The sequence below is a fragment of the Fundulus heteroclitus genome, chromosome 13 (assembly GCF_011125445.2).
Source record: "Fundulus heteroclitus isolate FHET01 chromosome 13, MU-UCD_Fhet_4.1, whole genome shotgun sequence".
Lineage (NCBI taxonomy): Eukaryota > Metazoa > Chordata > Actinopteri > Cyprinodontiformes > Fundulidae > Fundulus > Fundulus heteroclitus.
Genome location: NC_046373.1, coordinates 35222583 through 35240562, shown reverse-complemented (window position 1 = coordinate 35240562; position 17980 = coordinate 35222583). Strand labels below are relative to the sequence as shown.

At 42.3% G+C, this 17980-nt stretch overlaps 1 protein-coding gene across 26 annotated transcripts in view; it reads left to right on the top strand.

The window, feature by feature from the left end:
- Positions 1-17980, top strand: part of LOC105922250 (protein 4.1-like) — a 320088-nt gene that overhangs the window by 192667 nt on the left and 109441 nt on the right. For 17 of the 26 annotated variants that reach the window (XR_004932394.1, XR_004932393.1, XM_036145906.1 and 14 more), the window contains 2 exons: positions 7726-7857; positions 14709-14810. The exons of 1 other annotated variant lie outside the window; for it this stretch is intronic. Coding sequence is in view for 21 of the 25 variants with exons in the window: in XM_036145906.1 (XP_036001799.1) it covers positions 7726-7857; positions 14709-14810 (234 nt within the window). In the remaining 4 variants the exon portion in view is untranslated. Of the gene's footprint in view, positions 1-3195; positions 3262-7725; positions 7858-10070; positions 10235-14708; positions 14811-17980 lie in introns of those variants that run through there. 8 more of the 26 variants (XM_036145905.1, XM_036145903.1, XM_036145911.1 and 5 more) reach the window with 6 other exon arrangements.

Genomic DNA, 17980 nt, shown 5'->3' with positions numbered 1-17980 from the left:
TCGTGATTTAGAACAACACAAACAACATGTCCGTCTTGTTCTCCAGCGACTATTAGAGAATCGCTTGTTCGTTAAGGCCGAGAAATGTGATTTCCACCAGACCTCTGTTTCCTTTCTTGGTTTAGTTTTAGAAGGCGGAAAAGTGAAGTCAGACCCGGAAAAGATAAGGGCAGTAATGGAGTGGCCCGTCCCTGAGTCGCGTAAACAGCTCCAACGGTTTTTGGGTTTCGCAAACTTTTATAGGCGCTTTGTCAGGAATTATAGCCAGATAGCCTCCCCATTACATGCTCTTACCTCCACCAAGGTCCCATACATCTGGAGTCCTGAGGCAGAGGAAGCCTTCAACAAACTCAAGTCCCGTTTTTCCCAGACACCCATACTCGTTCACCCCGACCCAGCCAAACTGTTTGTTCTTGAGATAGATGCTTCTAATACCGGTGTGGGTGCGGTTTTGTCCCAACAGTCAGAGGTTCACAACAAGTTACATCCGTGTGCGTTCTTCTCCCGTCGTTTGTCCCCTGCTGAGCAGAACTATGATGTGGGCGATCGTGAGCTACTTGCTAAAAAACTAGCTTTAGAAGAGTGGCGGCACTGGCTAGAGGGATCCGAGCAGCCCATCATAATCTGGACAGATCATAAGAACCTCTCCTACCTGCAGTCAGCCCGTCGACTCAACTCCAGACAAGCCCGCTGGTCTTTGTTTTTCTCACGATTTAACCTCACCATCACCTACAGACCTGGCTCAAGAAAAGTCAAACCCGATGCGCTGTCTCGTCAATTCGCCCCTTCTGAACAGGAGAAGGAGCCGGAACACATTCTTCCCCCTACATGTACTGTTGGAGCCCTGCATTGGGACCTGGAGGACAGGATCAACCAGGCCCAACTATTAAACCCGGACCCAGGTACAGGTCCAGCAGGACTTAAGTACGTTCCCCAGTCTGTTCGCCCTGAGGTTCTACGCTGGTGCCACGATACTAAGTTCTCCGCCCATCCGGGTATTTATAGAACCCAGTCACAGGTGTCCCGGCACTTCTGGTGGCCATCATGGACCAAGGATGTGAGAGAATATGTCCTAGCCTGTCCCGTCTGCGCTCAGAATAAGCCCTCTACTCAGCCACCTTCCGGTTTGTTAAATCCTCTCCCCATCCCCAAACGTCCATGGTCCCACATAGCTATTGATTTCGTCACAGGCCTCCCTTTGTCCCAAGGTATGTCAACCATTTTGACTGTAGTGGACCGGTTCTCTAAGTCTTGTCATCTCATCCCCATCCGTGAATTACCCAACGCTCTTCAGACGGCCCAGCTTCTCATAAAGCACATTTTCAGACTCCACGGCATCCCTGTTGACATCCTCTCTGACCGGGGCCCTCAGTTCATCTCCCAGGTCTGGCGGCACTTTTGCTCTGCTCTGGGTGCCTGTTACACCCTCACCTCCGGATATCATCCTCAAACCAATGGCCAAACTGAACGAATGAACCAACAACCAGAGACCACCCTCCGCTGCCTCACGTCATCTTCACCTTCTGACTGGAATAAGTTTTTGCACTGGGTAGAATATGCCCTTAACTCACACATCACTTCAGCCACTGGACGTTCACCTTTTGAAGTAGCCTTAGGATATCAACCTCCATTCCTACCCACGGATGAACTCAGGATCCCCTTCACCTCCGTTAACGATTACATTGCTCGCTGTCAGGACATCTGGAGGACCACCGTCACTGCACTCACGCACACCGCAGAGCGGAGCAAGAGGTTCGCCAACCAGCACCGCAGACCAGCTCCCCATTATCGCCCTGGTCAGAAGGTTTGGTTATCTTCCAGAGACGTCTTAACCAACCCATCCGCTAAGAACCTTGCTCCCCGGTTCACTGGGCCCTATGAGATAGTGACAGTTATTAACCCAACCACCGTCCGTCTACGTTTGCCCCCTCACTCCCGAGTACACCCCACCTTCCATGTTTCCCAGATCAAGCCCGTTTTGGACAGCAACTTGTGCCCTCCTTCCGGACCCCCTCCACCCTCCCAGGACAGTCAGAACCCTCGCGTCCTCAGGGTTGTGGACGCCCGTCGACGAGGTTGCCTGTAGTCTCGTCCTTGATATCTGCCTTTTTCCTAAATAAACATCTTTTAAAACTGTGCTTTGCTTCCCGATCGTATCTGCATGTGGGCTCGTCACTTGAAAACCATGACAAGTTTGTAATGCCTTTAACATTTTTATTCACATATTTCATTTTTTCATGCTACATTGAAGTATTTAATCATGTTTTAATAACACCAATTTTCCATGCTGCTTGGATGCAGATCTTCTCCTGTCGGCTGGTTTTGACGAAGACAAATCCTTTTCACAGTCGGAGCATTTGATTTAAAATCCCCAACAATAAGAGCCTACGACCAAGGAACTCGGAAGCTTTGCCTTTGACGGTTACGCGCACCACCAGGCGGGCGCCTTCTTCAACTTCTTCAGAAGTTGAACGATTCTAGTTAATTAATAAAGTTGACAATTCTAATTAAAAACAAATAAATGAGGTGATTATTAAAAACAATAAATAAATAAGGTAATGAAAAGAGATATTTACATTTATGTGTCATTGTATAATTTAATTGCTGCTTACATTAATTTATAGGCTGTATTTTCGTGTATTTATTTTTTACTTATGTATTTATTGAGCATTTATTTATTTCTTGCAGCACTTGGTTCTGGTGCAAAGGAACCAATTTGTTGGTTCCTTTGCATTTTTGAAGAAGGATTTTGGCTGTTCTCATCCTTTTTGTCTTTGAAAAGTTAAAGGAGCCACAAGTAAGATATTTACTGTCAAATCAACTTAAATCATTCTCATTTCTCACTTGGGATAGAAGTAATCTTCCCTATAAACCAGGAATTCCCTAAGTGTGGTAGTCGCACCCCTGGGGGTGTGCGAGCTGCCACTAGGAGCTGCGCGAGATCAAAAATGTAATGGCGGTCTGACAGTTTTTTTTGTTCCACACCATAGAGACGTGTAAATAAACATTTCCTTTGTAAAAATTAAAATTAGGAACTGTAAATTTAATAAAGAAATAAAAATGTATTCACACGAAAATGTATTTATTTTGGAAGAACTGTTCTTCTACACATTAAAGATGAAATATAGATGAAGTTATCTTAATATTAATGCTCTTTGTTTTTTTGTTTTTTTACAATAATGCGGCCTATGACAGAAAAGATGAGCACATCCCAAAATCCACTACACTGGGTGCTGGATCAAAAATGTAAAATGTGGAATAGTAAGTAGATCCAAAAACCATGTGAAAGCTCCCTTATGTTACATTATAGAGAAAATTATTTTCTAACCTTTATACATAAATCCCCATCCTTAAAGGTATAGTGGATGATTTCTTTTCTGGCTTTGAGTTCTGGGAGGATAATGTTATCTATTTTTTGTCCCACATGCTAGTCATTGTGACGTGCTAATGTAAAGGCAATGTACATGCATGTTCCTTGTTAGTTTGCTCTTGCTGGCTGCACATGTGTGCCTCTGCTTTCCCCATATACTTTGAAAATAACTGAGAGTCGCAAAAAGGAAATTGTCTTAAGAATTGTCTTAGGAAAGCCTCAGAAGAAAGAAATAAGACCAGAGTTGATTTGGGAGATTCTTTCAGGATTCTTCTTGAGGAGCAATAGAGCAGGGAAGATGGTTTTGTGCATGTACAGTTGTTCAAAAAGTGACTTCTTGTGCAAACATTAAACGATAAACAACAATAAATATGCTAAAGAAATAAAAAAACAATACAAGGAAAAAGTGCAATATTAAGACACAGATATTTACTCACTCTGGGTTGAAAACCAATGAGAAATGTGTTTTTAAATAAGTTTTAAAAACAGAAAGAGATGGGACCTGCCTGAAGATCAGCAACAGCTCATTCCACAATTTAGGAGCCTTAATAATTTTTTTAAATGAAAAAAGACTTAATAGCATCTACAGTGGCTCGCAAAAGTATTTGTACCCTAACCTTTCCATATATTGTCACATTACAGCCATAAACATAAATACATTTTATTGGAGTTTTATTTGAAAGAACAACACAAAGTGAAAAGAAAATTATGCATGGTTTCTCTTTTTCACAAAAAACTGAAAAGGAAATTGTGCAAAAGTATTCAGCCCTTCTGAATCAATAATTTGTGGAATTACCTTTTGCTGCAATTACAGCTGCAAGTCTTTTAGGGTATGTCTCTACCAGCTTTGAACATCTAGTGACTAAAATGTTTGCCCATTCTTCTTTGCAAAACAGGTCAAGCTCAGTCAGATTAGATGGAGATTTCAGAACTTGCCACAGGGGTTTAGGTCTGGACTTTGACTGAGCCATTCTGAAACATGGATATGTTTTGTTTTAAACCGCTGCATTTTAGCCCTGGCTTTATATTTAGGTTTGTTGTCATGCTGGAATGTGAACCTCTGTGCCAGTCTTTTACAGACTCCAATAGAGTCTTTTGCAGACTCCAAGAGTGCCCTGTATTTGGCTCCTTCCATCTTCCCATATACTCTGATGTTGTGCAATTATACACTGTTTAAAGTTATTTAATGTTTCATAAATAACTCTCTGTCTGTTAAGTATTGTCTGGTGATGATCACCTCTTAAGCTGATATCAGGACAATGGTTGAAAGGGATGAATTCGAGCACTAGCGATCTTTTAACAGCAAAACCTGCACACACATAGAATAAAGGAGTGACAGCTTCTTTTCAAGTTCAAGAATTTAATAACAGAAATAAAATGAACATCCAGAGAACATCACTTTGTAATGCTGTTTACCTGAATTAACACAATATTTCGATTAATAAATCCTCTCTACTAGGCTAGTGAAACTTAACTAAACTACTAAGTAAAATGAAGATAAAAAGAAGCTAAGGAACTATTTACATGCAAAACAAACAAAAGACAAACAAAAGTGGTTGATCATAATCAGAATACTTCAGTGAATCCTGGTTCACAGCAGATCTGATTTACAAAAACATGGAATGGAGTTAAAAAACATCTGCCATGTATTTCAATCCATTTACAATGCAAAGCCCAAGTCAAACAAAACATTATTTGTTGAAATAATATTCTGAGGACTGTTTTGTCCTGTAAAATCATTTAATTCAGAATCGCTTGCCTTTGTTTATGCAATTTTACCTCCACCCGCTAGGGGGCGCTACAGCGATCCTCGCTAACCTGGTTCAAATCTATAGTTATCAAAATTATCTTGAAAACCGGCATTAATATACCATATTGATGCGGGAATAAGGCTCATAACACCATCGGAGGATGGCGGGGCAGAACAGTTACGCTTTATGCTTTAAACAAACTCCTTTTGAAAGAGACCGGATGTTAGCAAGGCTAATAGCATGTTAGCTAGCGGACGCTCTGCGTTAACAAATCAAAGCTTTTGCTTTAATTTTAGTCATATTGAGTGGCTGGATAACATAAACATTAATGTCCCATCAATGTATGATACCCTTGTGGAGGTAACCTTTCTGGTAAAACCTTAAAACGCACTCGACAGTGACATGGTACCAAATGCTAGCAATGCTATATTGTTAGCCTTTTGTTCAACAAGCCAGGTGTACAACGGTTTACAAATCGTTTCCCAATAAACCTTTTTACTTCACCCTCAGCCCGCTGCCCAAACCTCTGTCCTTTGTTTCGTGTCAGTCTTGTCCAGTTTTGGCCATTTACGGGAGGAGCGTTGAAGGAGGGAAATTGTTGGCTAGCGCTTGGCTCTTGGCAGGCTAGCGTTAGCCTTGCAGCAGCATGTGGCTAACGGCGTGGTCGGGTCGGAGGCCTGGTGTGAGCACGTTCTCTGAACCGGCTGCAGTCCGAGTTGAGCGGGGTTTTCCTTTAGAATTCCACAGCTTTCCACCCTGTCTGGGTTCGCTCCCCTGTATAGGCTGAGAAGAAATACACAGAGCTGTTTTGCATGCAGGATCTTTGTCCCTGCATCTGATTGTGAAGTTAGGACTGCAACTTAGCTCTGTATTTGCCTGGACATGTTGTTTGTCCGGATTCAGTCAGGTCCTCTGCTGAAGCAGGCAGTCGAATCTAGCAGACCCTGGATCAAGCGTTGTTGGTCCAGGCAATCTTTCAGATGTTCCAGCAGATGAGGCCATATGGCCCCATGGTTTAGGCCTCCTCCCTTGTCCTGGAGAGGTGATCTGTGCAGCTGCTGAAGAGGTCTGGAGAAGTGGGGGCCTTTGTCGGTGGGAGGAAAGTTTTTTTATCACCAGCAGGGGACCCCCTGGTGAGAGAAGGAGGGGGCTGTCCCCACTGGCTCTCTCTCCTCTGTGGCTGTGTCATCAGAATTCAATCTGATTCAGTCAACCATTTTGATGATCCTGGCGGTACTATCACAACACTGACCATCTTCCATGTCCCTCCTGAAGAGAAGCACCCCCAGAGCATGATGCTGCCACCATCACCATATTTGACAGTGGGGATGTTCAGAGTGATGTGCAGTGTTAGTTCTCTGCCACACATATTGTTTTGTATTTTGGCCAAAAAGTAAAATTTTGGCCTTGCCTGACCAAAAACCTTTCTTCCACATGTGTCCCCAACATGGCTTCTGGCAAACTGCAAATGGGACTTCTTATAGGTATTTTCACAATGGCTTTCTCTTTGCCACTCTTCCATAAAAAATCAGTTCAGTGTATGTGTGCATGCCTATTAGCTGTCCTGTGGACAGATTCCTTCACTTGAGCTCTGAAACGCAGTTTGTCCAAAGTCACCATGAGCCTCTTGGCTTTATCTCTGATTAGAGCTCTCCTTGTCCGACCTGTAGGTTTGGGTGGACAGCCTTGTCTCAGTAGGTTTATAGTTGTGCTATACTCTTTCCATTTCCAGGGAAAGGGTTGAACAGTGTCCCATGAGATGTTCAGAGCCTGGGAAATCATTTTACAGCTTAAGCCTGCATCAAACTTCTCCACAACCTGGCCTGTCTGGTGTGTTCCTTGGACTTCATGATGCTCTTTGCTCACCAGTATTATTTTAACCAACCTCTGAGGCCATCACAATCTGTTTTTGTATTGAGATTGGATTGCACATAGGTGGACTCTGTTCATTTATTAGCAATAATAATGCAACTTTCTAAAGGCAATTGGTTGCCTTCAGAAGTTGCCACGACAGGGCTTACCCAGCCACAACGGGGTCGCCCTCCATGGTTCAGTTTCACCCACTTCACCCTGGACAGTTCCAGCACCTTCCACGTCACATGCAGCCCAGTTTCTCCACTCCATGCCTGATCAGTTTCTCCTGTCAGTAATCAAGCTGGACTCATTCAACCTGCTCACCTCTCTATAAAAGCTCACCTCAGTTTGCCATTCCCTGCCGGATCATCTGCACCTCTTCCTTGCCTTGCCTCACGTCAACCTGCCTGTGCGCCCTTCGTCTGCTCCCTTCATCTGCCAAGCCTCTTCTTCATTCCACTACCCAACCTTTCAATAAAGACTCATGTGTGTGCCTCTGTGTGTGGCTGAATTCGGGTTCAGATCCTAAACCCTAACATTTTCTTTCTACTTCACAGTTATATACCACCTTATGTTTATATGTGGTTTTGATGTGACAAAATGTGCAAAAGTTCAAGGGGTATGAATACTTTTGATAGCCACTCTATAGCACTAACTGAAACATCACAGATGTACATATGTAAGACAGTTTAGCACTCTTTAAGTGTTGTTTAAACCTCCTACTGAGTTTTCTGTCGTTTGTCATCCTAGCAGTCTCCAGTGTTGAGAGCCCAGATGGTCACCATCTCAGACATCACCAATTCTCTAAGAGGAACTGTGACTTATAAGGACACTCCCTTAGTTCACACTGAAACCAAGACCATCACATATGAGTCAGCTCAGGTAAGAGGAATGCAGCCTTAAACTGCACAGATTATCAAACATTCTAGAAAGTATTCGTTGGATTGAATTCGTTACCTGTGATGTCCCTTAGACGGCTTCTCAAAGCTTGCAGTGGACAGGTTCAAAGATTTTTTACTGTCACCGGCTAAGAGTACACATGACAGACAAACAGGCAATGAACAAGGGTTACTTTTTACACATTATAAAGGATGAAGATCAAAAGTTTGTATTCGAATCCCAGGGCTTTGATATCAGTCCCTGCATGAGTGGTATGAGCCGTGTTACATGAATTAGTTGGCCTTCATGAGTCACAGATAACAAATAATGAGGTAATAACAAGCTTTTGTGCAATGATTTGGGGCTTTATTTACAGAAATGTGCATTTAGATATTCCTGAGATAATAGTGTGCAAATAGGCAACAGTAAAGTGATTGTAACATTTGATAGACTTAAACATATTTAATATTAGATGGATTGTAATATATAGTTGTCACATGTGATGAACATTTGATGGACAGGCTGTCAGCAGGGGTCTGTCACCCTCTGCTGAAGAACCACGGCAATAACAGTGGACGATTTTAACATGTAAATGTAGGACCATACAAGTCTCCCTTTGGGGGGGGGGGGGGGGCGATAGCCCTCACAGCTCTTGGAAAGAAGCTGTTTTGGATTTAATACTTCTGAGGCGTTTACCTGATAGGAGAGGGTGAGCAGTGTATTGCCTGGGTGGGAGGGATCAGCGTAAATGTGTCTGACTCTTCTTTGGACTTGTTCTGCATAAATTGTGTCCAAATCCTACATACGGCATCCCACAATCCCCTGCGCTGTTCTCACCACTCATGCTAAATCCTTCCTCTCTGGCACTGTGCAGCTGTCATACCATATTGTTTTGCTCAGACATAACACACTTTCTATGGTATTCTATAGAAATTCTTTAGCAGTTTAGTGGATAGTCCAGTCCTTTTCAGTTTCCTGAGAAAGAAGAGCCATTGTTGGGCCCTCTTCATCAGGTGGGAGGTGTTCACAATCCAGGAGAGTTCAAAAGAGATGTAAATGCCCAGGAACCTAATGCTGTCCACATGCTCCACCACCTCCCCCTGTATGCAGCGAGGAGTGTGATCAGTCCTCCTGGACCTCCTGCAGTCCACAATGGCCTCCTTGGTCTTACTGGAGTTCAGAATAAGTTTGTGCCTGGAGCACCACTGTGTCAGATTGTGGACCTCATCTCTGTGGTGCAGGAGTGGGGAACCTTGGCCACAGGGCCATATACAGCTTGTTACCCTTTCGTCTGGTTCACCATGCTATTTCTGTTACAGTCATAAACAGAGGACCTAGAATTTAAACGAGACAAGCAGTATACGGATAATTACAATTTATTGAAAGTTAAACTGCGGATGGTCACGGAGTTATCATTAACGTCTATGGCAGGAACCCCTGTAAGCGAAGACAACAGGTTAGTGACCTCACAGGCTTTCTGGGACAGGGCAGTAACAGGTTGTAATGCCAGTTCAAACGTGACGAAACTGCATTAATTCGGGACGTAATGGACCGCATTTCCCATGATGCAATGTGGTCAAAATGGCCACCAACTCCCATCAACTACCCCCCCACGCCACGTGCTCGAGTTTCTCGCTGGACCGAAACTTTTGGAAGCAAACTTTATTCCCTGCTGATGCAGTAGGTCGACTTAAAAAGGTACTTTTTAATTCCTCTGATCAAATACTGGAAGCCGCCTTATCTCCCAGTGATCGAAAGAGGACTAAGCTTTTGCTGGGCCGAGCAAAGCGTCTGTAAGCCCGGAGGAAGAGACGAAGGAGCCTCCTCATTCCGTCCCCGCTGCTGCTCGCTCCTGCCCACAACCGCCGCCGCGCAGTCAAGACGCGTTCAGGACGACTTGGAGCGCTCACGGACCCAGCCGGGACGGCCCTGATTCACAAGTGACGGGGTTCTCCCTTTTTATTTCTTTTTCGCCTTATGGTGATAAAGCTGTGCCTGGGCAGGCGTTAGGGACATTAGGTTAATGCTTTTTACTCCAAGGAGGAGTTGGGTTTCTTTTGCTGAATATTTTCTTTGTATGTGCATGCATTTGTGAAAGCGACTTTGTTGTTTGATTTTGTGGTCCGTGAAGACCCCGCCGTGGGTCTTTCTCTAACTCTTTTTCCATTTTCTCCCATCTTTTCCTCTCTCTGCTCTATCTTTCCTGTCCTTATCAGCGGGTTCAATCGTTTTTTGTTGAAACTCAGTTTGCGGTTTGTTCAAACTCCTTAGCCAAGACGCTCCCTCTCTGAGCCGAAGCACCGCCCCACATTAGCGTAAGCGCTGACTACATCATTAGGACCACGCATCACGCAAATTTGTAGATCATACGCAGTGTTGGGTAAGTTACTTTAAAAATGTAATCCGTTACAGTTACAAGTTACTTTGTTTAAAATGTAATTGTAGTGTAACTTTTTCGATTGCTTTTTAAAAGTAATGTAACTAATTGCTTTTGATTACTTTTTGATTACTTTAAGGTTTTAATGAGTATTGACCCATGTTCAACATTTAATTTTTGAGAACTGAATGTGAACCTTAAAAAAGCGGAATTTGGGAATTGACACTTGTATGACTGTATTACCGTATATCCATCAGTTGTTAAAGGACAAGAGTCAGCAAATGCAAATTCTGCCCTGTAAAACAATGACAGCACAATTGTTGCTGTATGATCTGAAGCCCCATTTAGAGCTTTTAAACAGGCTTTGAAAAACTTTGATAATTTGCTGCTGTAATATTATAGATTTTTTTGAATAAAAAGCTAGCAGATGTGCATAATCAAAAATAACAGAAATACAGTTATAGAGCATTCAGTATTGTAAGAAAGCCCACACTGTTTCTGGATAAATACATTATTGTATGAGTTAGGTTCTGTTCCGTTTTCTGCCTTTTTCGTTGTAAAACTGAAATGTCCCATGCTCCTGAATGCACCATAGCTTTCCGACGCACACGAACGCAACACTGTGAACGCTGAGCTGTGTAGACACGCGTTTGATTTTCCGCTTAAGACAAAGTTTTGCAGTTTCACAACACACGTCGGCTCTCACGGTTTATTGTTGTGTGTGAATAACAAGAGGTGGCTGTCAACAAGCTTGAAGGCTGTCATTTTTGATGCGCTGCTTGAGCTGAAATAAAACCATGAAACGAACGCTTGCTTGCTGTTCTTTCAGAAGGCTCCACCAGCACAGGATGCATCATCAGAGTGATAGAGACAAGGAGCCGTAGCGGGAAACGGCGATACAGGGCGCGAAACAATAAAAATATCATTACATATTTCGCAAAGGTTTTTTTTTATATTTTTTTAAAAGATGTAACTAAATTTGTAATTTTTAATATTTTCGGAAGTAACTGTAACTGAATTACATATTTTCTCATTGTAACTGTAACGAATTACAGTTACTCTTTTTTTGTAATTAAATTACGTAACGTTACATGTAATCCGTTACTCCCCAACACTGATCATACGTCATCATAGTCGCCATCTTGGGAGAGTGTCGCCTAGCCAGTTAGACCTAGCTGTTTTCAGAGCCTTGTGGCGTCCGTCCGGATTCCCGAAGCGGGTTCCTGCCTCTCAATGCTACTACGTCAAATGCCAACGTCTTGAATGTGAGTGTTAAACAACCGTGAGCTGGGCTTAGATTTGCTAACCGCTCAATTTTAATAAATTTTTTTTATTTTTGTTTTGTTCTTTTATTTCCACATATATTTTGCATGTGTAGTTTTAGTAATGAGTAAGATTTCCAAGGTTGTTGGATCAGAGAATTACTGTAACACGGAATTGCTTTTGGTTCAATAAAACAACAACTGCGGAGTAGAAATTGTTTTGTGTTCAATTCAATTCACAGTTGCATGGTTATTCAGAATTCAGAGCTACACTCCTTTTGGAGTTAACATCTGATATTAATATAGAGACATATCATTGGATGGTAATAAGGAATAAGGATTTAAACTCTAATTGCAGTTATATTTGGGTTCTCACAGTCTGCCGGATAAACCTCGTCGGTTAAAATCTGACCAGATCATTTATTCCAGCATAAATGAGTTCATAACAGCTAGTTAATTAATGCATTAATACAACACCTAAACTGAAAGAGTAGATTAAAATGATGGTGCACATGTAAACTCAAAACAACTCCAGTCCAATAAGTTGGTGAAGATTATCTGTCATCCAGGTCATGATCAATCAAAAAAGGGTTAAGATTAACACAACTGGACTTCTATTCTGAAGCTGAAGACATTTCGGTTCCTATCCAGGAAGCTTCACTCCTTCACTCCCACAATTTCATTTCGGACCAGATCTGTACCCTACTGGAACACACCTACTTCAAGTTCAGTTATCACTTTTACAGACAGAAGCATGGTTGTGCAATGGGATCTTCAGTGTCACCGATTGTGGCCAATCTTTACACGGAACAAATGGAAAAGAGAGCCTTAGACTCTTTCAGAGGAACACCACCAAGCCACTGGGGCAGATATGTGGACGACACTTGGGTCAAAATCTAGCCAAAAGAAGTAGAAGCTTTCACAAGACAAATCAACTCAGTGGACAATAACATCAAGTTTACCAGAGAGGATGCCAACAACAAGAAGCTACCTTTTCTGGTCTGCTTAGTGAGCATGGAAAGAGACGGAAATGTCAACATTGAAGTCTACAAGAAACCTACTCACACAGACCAATATCTTCTTTTTCACATCAAAGATGCTTTCCAAACCTGTGGATTCCCTAACTGGGCTTTGTCAAATCAGCAAGGAAATCCAAAAGACACATCACAGAACAGAACATCTTTAAATTCGAGAACCCAAACAGCCTCTTCAACGACACGTGGCTGAACACTGTTACGATCGGAACAGATGGACCCAGTGTTTAAATCAGACAAACATATTTACAAAACAGTTTATTTCAAACTGAAATGTAGCAAGCGGCATCGGCGTCTACGGCAGGAACCTCTGGGGACAGAGACAGCAGGTTAGTTTTACTGGGAGTGATTCTTCACAAACGTGATGGTCACTAACCTCTTCTCAAGGTTCTGTCCGAGACCGATGATGAGAGTCAGTTCCAGCTGGCTGGCTGCCAACTCAGTGCGGCAGTCGCCGCTCAGTGAGTCCGAGGGCAGAACTTCTCCAGATGATCGGTGGTCGGAGGACAGGCATCTTTTGGTACTCAGCTATCACTCATCCCCTTTGCTTCAGATGACTCCACAAACAAGCCCCCCTCCACCACCCAGTCCTTCTTAATGGTCCAAGTGAGGAACATTCTGCGAAAGACCAAAGTGATGTAATAGTCTGGTTTCTGTCTTGGTTTATGTTTATTATTTGATCAGTTAAGATAAGATAATTTAGGAATGCTGCAAGTCTCAATGGCCTCAGCACAAGGCTCCTGGTGTACTGCGTAGATGAGCTTCAACATCAGTCTGAAGCAGGGGAGAGTACCACACCAGATGAAGACCCCTGAGAGGCTGATCCACAGCTATCTTCGCCCTCTAGTGAGGTCTTCCCTGGATCCACTGCAATTTACCTACCAGCCTGTCATTGGGGTGGATGATGCCATCATCTATCTGCAACACTGCGTTCTGGCCTACCTGGAGAATCCTGGGAGCACTGTGTGGATCATGTTCTTTGATTTCTCCAGTGCTTTCAACACCATCCAACCATAAATCCTGAAGGACCAGCTGGAGCGGCCTGGAGGGGACCACCACCCATAGCAGCGGATACGGGATTTCCTCACTGGTCGGCCACAGTATGTGAGGACACGGGGCTGTTTCTCTCACGGTAGTACCGCAGGGAACTGTGCGGGCACTCTGCAGACTTCTCCATGAACTCACCAGGCCGCCACCTTCAGAAGTTATCTAATGAAGGTGACATCAGTGAGACAGGTGAATGTCCAGGGCACTGATGTTGAGATAGTGGATTCTTATAAGTACCTGGGTGTTCACCTGAACACTAAACTGGACTGAAGTCACAACATGTATGCTGTTTATAGGAAGGGTCAGAGCAGACTCTACCTGCAGAGGAGACTGAGATCTTTTGGTGTGCAATGGAAAATCCTGAAGACCTTCTTTGACCCGTGGGGGCATCAGCCAGATTCTCTGGTCAGGTTTGTTGGAGCAACAGCAACTCTGGAGCTGTAAGGAAGCGGCTAGATAAACTCATTAGGATGGCCAGCTTTGTCATGGGATGGGCCAAAGGAATGTAAGGATAAATACCATAATTGATGCACAATGTTTCCCACCACATGCATGAAGCCGTTGTAGAGCTAGAGAGCTCTTTCAGTGACAGACTGCTGCACCCCAGATGCTTAAAGGAGCACTTCTGCAGGTCATTCCTCCCAGCTGCTGGGAGATTTTATAATCTCTGCTCCTCACAAACATCTACTACTCACAAACAAACTCAAAGTGTTGTTGTATTACTATGCATATTGCATATTATCTTGTATTGTTCTGTATATAGGCTGGTCTTTTTAGGATTAGGTCAGGGGTGTGTTTTCCACTGTTTAACTTAGGGTTTTTACCTGAGTGTGGTATTCTTATTGATAATTTTTCAATACTCACTCTGGTGTTTAATTTTTATTTGATCTCGGCCTTTCTGATAAGCACATTCTTTGTTGCTTTAGATCTTATCACTAAAATGTGTGAAACTCAGTGTCTTCGCCACTGTGACAGCCAAATTTTCCTATTGTAGGATAATAAAATAATTTCTTATCTAAATAAAGGAGTTGCAAGGAGGGAATACTTATCAAGGTCAGGACCCTAATTAAAGACACAAATGAGATCAGAATGTTGTACATGAAAAGTTCATGATTCAATGCATTTCTTTGACAGCCTATGGAAAACCTAGCAGAGAAGGATTCAGGAATGCTGCTGAGTGCCCAGACCATCACCTCAGAGACTATCAGCACTACCACCACAACCCAGATCACTAAGGTCTGTGTATATCATTAATAGCCCTAAAGGCAATAACATCAGATTTCAGCTTTGGGTGGCAAATTTTTTTTTTTTTTGGTTTTGATTAAACCTTTTTATACTCAGAGGTCCGGTTTAGTTCAATATATAAATAGATAAATAAAAATGTAATGCTTAGGCAGATTTGAATAACTGAAAAATGAGGTTTGCAAATAATGCAGAATGCATTTTTTGCGAATAAAATTTGATCGGCCACAGCAAAACCAGGAGCAAGTCTCCCTGGAGCCATTTTGAGTTATTTACAGATTCTGAAAGAGTAAAATCTAAGGTTTCCAATGATATCAAACTTGTGGAACTTAAAGAATTTAAGAAAATATGACCATTTGAATGTTGGCACTCTGCAAGGAAGATTAGTGAGAACAGCTGGTGGTAACAACAGCTGTTAATTTGAATTATAAACCTTTCTGCAACACCTCCCACCTATTCAATGCCTGTCAATAGTGGGTTCACTTACAGCACTATTTTTCTATGTAAAGATTGTTTACATCTCTGCATGTAACACAATATCTGTCTTAGATCTGTGCATTGAACAAAACTCTTTCAACTGTCCAAAGATAATTACAACACCAAGGTGACACACACACACAAAACCAAGTAAAAAAACGTGAACATTTACCATTTACAAAATTGCTAAATGTCAAAAGTTATTTTTTTTTATTGCTGCATGTTTTTGTGTCTGAAAGTAACATTATGCACAATATATTGTTGCTCTTTAATTGCTTGTTCTGTTTTTAAGGGAACTTTTCAAAAACTCATTTTATGGGTTCTTGTCAATATAATATTTCACATTGCCATTACAATACAAATAAATCGCCTGGAGCAATCTTCTAGCTATAACAGTAATAAAAAGATTATACATTTCTTGCAGTTTGGAGGTTGGTGATCAATCTGTGTGACTGCTCAGAAATCAGGTATAAATAGGTGTGTTCACACATTTGTATACACTACATTTTCCATACTATTAAGCTAAGTATGCAATTGAAACACAAGAAATATATATTTTCTTGTCCTGTGTTACATTAAAAACACAAAATAATCTGTCATTTAAATCATGTTTGGATATTAATATGAATGAATGATGCACGGCTTTAATTTCAATATGATACCTCATAATCGGTTTTTAAAAAGTTCTCAAACTCACCCAATGTTCAATGACTCCCATGCTGCAAAAAAAATCCATCCATTCACGGTGTCCCACCGTGGATGGATGGATTTCTTCATCTTTGGTTATCGTCGACTGGAAACTAGGAATGCTCTCTATTGCTATTATGATCTCTCTGATACATAATCTGAAGCGAGTCCAGCATCTGTGTCCTGGTAAAACTTTACTCCCACAGTGGAGCAGTGTATAGCCATGGTTAATATGCAATGCATTCATGTTAATGATCACTCCTCTGCCGCGAGTCTAAGCTTTCTTCATCGTTTTTGTCTTTGATTAATGGCGTTGGAAATGATGAATGTTTGCCAAAGTTATGCAGTTGCTTTGTCAGTTTGTACCACTTCAGCTCTCCTGATTCAGAATCTGAAACGATTCCAGCGTGGAGGTCCTGGGCTGGTGGACATGTACTCGCACAGCGGAGTGCTAAGTGAGACACAGTTCAGCTCTTGGACAATCCGTTCAGCTCGGTCCATCTTCACAAGTAGCTGTATAAGTAGCCATCTGCTTTCTTGAAGTACACAGCTTATTGGCTAACACGCATAACAAAAGGCAGCACGGAGCCACACAAATGAGCTGTAGTATTTCACTCCTAGACATGCAGATCCTGCTCGGCTGGATTTTAAGATGAAAACGGCCCTAGCTTTAAACATTGACCATTTTAAAACCTCCGAAATGGTCATTGACAGCCCTGAGGGATTTTTTTTATTATGTCATGAACCAGAGACAAATTGAAGACCCAGTATTCAGCCAGACATGAGAGTGACAATAAGAAGGTTTTAATAAAGCTCAAACTGTTCAGACAGGGAATATGCAGGCTCAGTGGTCAAATAACAGTTCCAAGTCGGTACACAGGCAGCAGGATAAAACAGGTAGGGACAAGGCAAACTCAAAAAATCCCAACACTAGCTGGGTCTGGTATATGGGTAAACAGGCAAAAATCAGACAGGAAAAACAGGATCAGGATCAGTAGTGATGGGTTGATGAGGCGTCATGAAACGTTTCGACACATTACCAAACTGTATTGATACTGTGTTGATACAGTGTCACTGAATACTGATACCTGCTGGACATTAAAAATCCCTACAGGCAACCTAGTTGACAGAGTTAACTGACACTGATTTGATGACCTATTATATGCACTAATATGATGTAATTCATTGTATGGTGCATTGTAATATTATTAAAACATCTGTGATATTTTAGATACAGTCAATAAATAATGAGAACAAAAAGTTTAAGGCCAGGCGGAAGAGGTTTGGATAAACCCTCTTTTGGTTTTTCCAATATATAAGAGGATCCTGGGACCTCACAATATTGCCCTCTGCCATGTATCTATGCACCTCATGGATGGCATCAGCTGTGGCACTTTTGGTCTGCCTCCCCACTAAAGGTTATCTAAAAAAAAAAAAAAATTGCCATTTTAGTACATGATTTACAAAAAGAAATAATGCTCAATATCATGCCTGAAGTGGGGGCAGACAGCTGTTGTGAAGATGTTCCCGGCTGGGGCTCATTTGAGCCTCCAACTATTGAGGCACATTCTGCCCACAGTCTGCTGAGGGCCTCATTGCACTTGGAGGAACTGAGTGATTTAAATCTGGGGTCTAGAAGTGTCGCCAGGGTCAACACACTTAATGACTCCAGGTTGGAAGCAGTGTCTGTAACTCGACGCTTCAGGTGTTCATGTAGGTGTCATGCTGTGTCAGTGTGCAAGGTTGAAGCATTACGCTTAAGTGCCATATAGAGCAATTTCATCAATGGGATGACCCTTGATCCTGACACTCGCCTCTCTGCAGACAACTCCACTGTAGCTTGATGGAAAGGAGCAAGCACAAGTAGTGTTTCTCCTATGATGGTAAACTCATCAGCTGTAAGTGGAGTCAAATGTGCCTGGCTTTGTGTCTGATGAATGTAAGAGTGGGGATCTGATCACATGATTCAACTAATAAATTGAGACTATGTGCAATGCAAA